The following is a 3,882-nucleotide window of genomic DNA, read 5'->3' as shown; positions in this document are numbered from 1 at the left end:
TCTCATGCGGTTCTGTTGGTAGCATTGCGTAACTTGCAACGTATCCGTACACGAAATTCTGCACGGCACGGCTCCTTCGTCCAGCCATGGCGTTCCAGCATTCATGGCGACATATTAAGGAGCCGGTCAAACACAGCGTTCGATCAGACCATCGTTCTTCGCTACCCTTCTGTTCATGAATCGTGCAGGCCCCCCTCCCCCTACCACCGATCGTGTGTAGGGGCAGGCCCAGCGCCGGTGTATCCTACAGACAGACAAGGCACGCCATCATTGCGACCGATCCGCGGATGCCAGCTGCCGACCACCTCCAGCCTTCCAGGTCACACTACTGAATCAATAGCACAACTACAAGTTACGAGCAGATAACTCGCAGCTGTGCTTGGTGTTCAGCTCAGACTTTCTTTTTTTGCAGGTGAGCTCAGACTTTAGAGAGGAGTAGAACTCGGTTCAGTGGCTGAGGATGATCAGGCCGGATTTGCCGGAGGAATAAAGATGAGGTGGCAACTCACTAACAAGCAGCAAAAAGCTAGCCGAGACACAGGCAAAATACATCTTTACACATACACTAGTCCAATTCCCGCGACAAGCTTTGGGCAGAGGGGTTAGGTTAGTCTAGCCGCGTATTTTGTCTTTTCTATGCGCAACATGCAAATCTGGGCAGACTTGTACGTGCATACAGTACAATAATAGTACAATAACTGCAGGCGACAGCCAAGCACAGGATTCAAACAGGGCCGCCATGGTACATCTGTCTGCTCCGCTCTGCTCTGTGCATCCCCACCTTCCCACAGCGATTCTCAAGGGGAGTAAAATAAATGGCTGAAATGCCGCCACGCCGTCCGTCCCACCACAGCTCGTTTTCTCAGTTTCAAAGTTTTCAGCCGTCCAATCCAAGCATTGAAGTACGTGCTCTTCTGCTAGTCAAGAGACCGGCCGGGTAACGCTCGCTATCGCCAGGAAAGGTCAAATTTAGGACTCTGATCTGATCGTGAGAGCCCGCGATGGTGACAATTATGCATGCAGACTGGGCATGTGCGGTGGAACAACTGATTATTGTTATCAATCACAAAGAGCTGACTTTCAAATCAAACATAGCATACAATATAGCAGGAGGGCCAGCCAGATAAGAACGGAGATAACGCGGGTTTAGGGGGAAATGGAAAGCTAATAAAATTTAAAAGTCAGGTTGACGATGTCTTTCGCACATTACAATGCTTCAAAATCGGTCTTCGGAATACAGAACAGAGGCTGGTAAATGGTCCAAGGTTTGAAAGGTATAGGACAAAGACACATAGCTTGGAAATGTATGTTGAAGGATTTTATTAGCACCCAAATTGGAGTATTGCCAACAACGCAGAGCACATGAAATATATGAGAATGAGATAGGGGATATCATATCATCCAGCAAATTCACAACAGAGAAAATGGTACTCCCTCCGATCCAAAATAAGAGACAGATGACCAAAATGAGAGACAAATGAGATAGGGTACATCATCGAGCAAATTCACAAAACCGCGACACTTATTATGGATCGGAGGGAGTAAATGGGATTAGCATGCTACATAATGACCATCTATGAGTAGGAGATAACAGGGTGCTACAGAACGGCCATGCAAACAAAGTTAAATATTCCTGTAAAATTAAGATAAATTGATAAAGGATCAATTTTTTGAATGCCAGTCTCATTTGTATAGGGGACTGGAGAGCAGGCCACTTGTTCCAAGAAGGTGATATCAGAATTTAGACACAACAAGAATTACAGTTCCACAGAGATACTACAAGCACTAGCAATAACTTAAAGAGACAATGCAGACTAATCTTACAGCTTACATGATTATCTCACCATGATACGGTGCCATGATCGAACTGATTATCCGGCAGTAATAATTGTTTCGCCATGGATGTCTCGGCATGCCCTCGATCAATTCAACTGCCAGGGCTACGCAAGTAGTAGCATATTAAGCCTGACCAAGCGGTTCACAATCCGAGGCGTCGCCGCCATCAGGTGTCCGAGTCGTCCTTGTTATAGGCCAGCGGAAATTCATCAAACTGCTCCGAGACATCACGGCCCGTTCCAATGCTCTTCAGAGAGTGGTAAACCCTGTACATTGAGATCCTCTCCTTTGGCCGAGCCACAATACACTGAAAAGCCACCTTCAAGAACTCGCTGATCTCTGCATCAGAGCCCTTCAATGACTTATCCACAGCATCGGCGATTCGTCCAGAGCTCTTGAGCTGATATACCCAATCCACCAATGTCCCCTTGAATCCTTCACCCACATCACTTGACACAGAGGCGGCCTCCTGCCCGCTCACGAGCTCCAGTAGTACGACCCCAAACGCATATGTATCGCCCTTCATGGTACCAACTGGATTGCTAGCATACTCTGGGGCAACATACCCAAACTCCCCAAAGTCACCATTGAGGAAGGGGCTTGTATCTCCACCTTCCCCTGGCGCCATCCGGACCAGCCTTGTGAGCCCAACATCTGTGATCCGAGCCTCATAGTCCTCGTCGAGAAGCACCGCGCTCGAGCTCAAGTTCTGGTGAATCTGTGGCATCTGAAACCCATGGTGCAGCCACGCAAGACCGCGCGCCGCCCCAACAGCAATCCTGAGCCGCGTCGCCCAGTCCAGCAATGTCTCCCCTGGCTCCTTCATCACCTTGGAAAGAGCCCCACTCTCCATGTGCTTGTACACCAGCAGCCGCTCCTCCTCAACAACACAGAATCCCAGCAGCGGCACGATGTTGGGGTGCCGCAGCTGCCCAATCCGCCCCATCTCCGACCTGAACGCCTTTTCTGAGAGAGGGCATGAGTGCAGGCGCTTCACCGTCAGCGCGGACCCGTCGCGCAGCACGGCCCGGTATGCGGTCCCTGCCCGCGAGCTCCCCGCCACCACGATGTGGCTTGTGCTGAAGTCCTGTGTGGCTGCCAGCAGGTCGGCTAGCTTGACCTTGACGATCGGTTTCTGGAACAAGGACACCGGCGCCAGTCGGTTGTGTGCGGCCCGCAGGCGCTCCGCCCACCAGCTCCCGTCCTCGGCGGCAGTAACCTCCGACTCGCTTCCTCCGCGGCCCTGGCGGCGGCGGCCAGCCTTGCCCTTCCCGGTGCATCGCCAGAAGAAGAAGGCGAGGAGCAGCGAAGCGGCGGCGCCGAAGACCCCGGCAGCGATAACGATTCCGAGGCCGGTGCCCCCAAGCCCTCCGCCGCAGCGCGAGGACACGGGGTGGCCGCACAGGCCCGAGTTCCCGGAGAAGGAGTCCTTGGAGAAGGCGGAGCCGAGCTGGGACGGGATCTGGCCGTCGAGGCGGTTCCGGGAGAGGTCGAGCGCCTTGAGGCGGTCGAGGCGCGCGAGGGAGGCGGGGATCTGGCCGGAGAAGGCGTTGTCGCTGAGCTTGAGCGAGTTGAGGAAGCGGCAGTTGGCGAGCTCGGAGGGGAGCGGGCCGGTGAGGCGGTTGCCGGAGAGGTCGAGGTTGACGACGAAGGGGATCCAGTCGCAGAGCGCGGGGGGTATCTGGCCCTCGAGCGCGTTGGAGGAGAGGTCGAGCGTGTTGGCGGAGCGGCAGTACTGGAGCGCGGGGGGGATTTTGCCCTGGAGGCCGAAGCCGGAGAGGGAGACGGCGAGGATGCGCGACTCCTGCGGGTTCCAGCAGGAGATGCCGGAGAAGTCGCAGACGGCGCCCGCGGAGGTGTTGGTGGTCCAGGAGGAGAGGCGGCCCTCGGGGTCCCTGAGGTCGGCCTTGACGCCCTTGAGGCACCGCGCGTCGTCCTCCTGCGGCTCCGCCGCCGACCCCGGCGGCGGCTGCGGCGCGGCGGGCGGGAGGGTGAGGGCTAGGGCCAGGGCTAGCAGCAGGAGGAGGCGGAGCGAGGGCGGCATGG

The 3,882-nt window shown here is 55.3% G+C and overlaps 1 protein-coding gene across 1 annotated transcript; it reads right to left on the bottom strand.

The window, feature by feature from the left end:
• Window positions 1-1,612: 1,612 nt before the first annotated feature.
• Window positions 1,613-3,880, bottom strand: LOC119355540 (probable inactive receptor kinase At1g27190). The gene has a single exon (XM_037622359.1). It carries the CDS (start codon window positions 3,878-3,880, stop codon window positions 2,003-2,005), a length of 1,878 nt encoding a protein of 625 aa, XP_037478256.1. The 3' UTR covers window positions 1,613-2,002.
• Between the last annotated feature and the right edge of the window lie 2 nt (window positions 3,881-3,882).

Source organism: Triticum dicoccoides, chromosome 2A (genome assembly GCF_002162155.2).
Source record: "Triticum dicoccoides isolate Atlit2015 ecotype Zavitan chromosome 2A, WEW_v2.0, whole genome shotgun sequence".
Taxonomy (NCBI): Eukaryota; Viridiplantae; Streptophyta; class Magnoliopsida; order Poales; family Poaceae; genus Triticum; species Triticum dicoccoides.
This window is presented reverse-complemented; position numbering and strand designations above follow the sequence as displayed.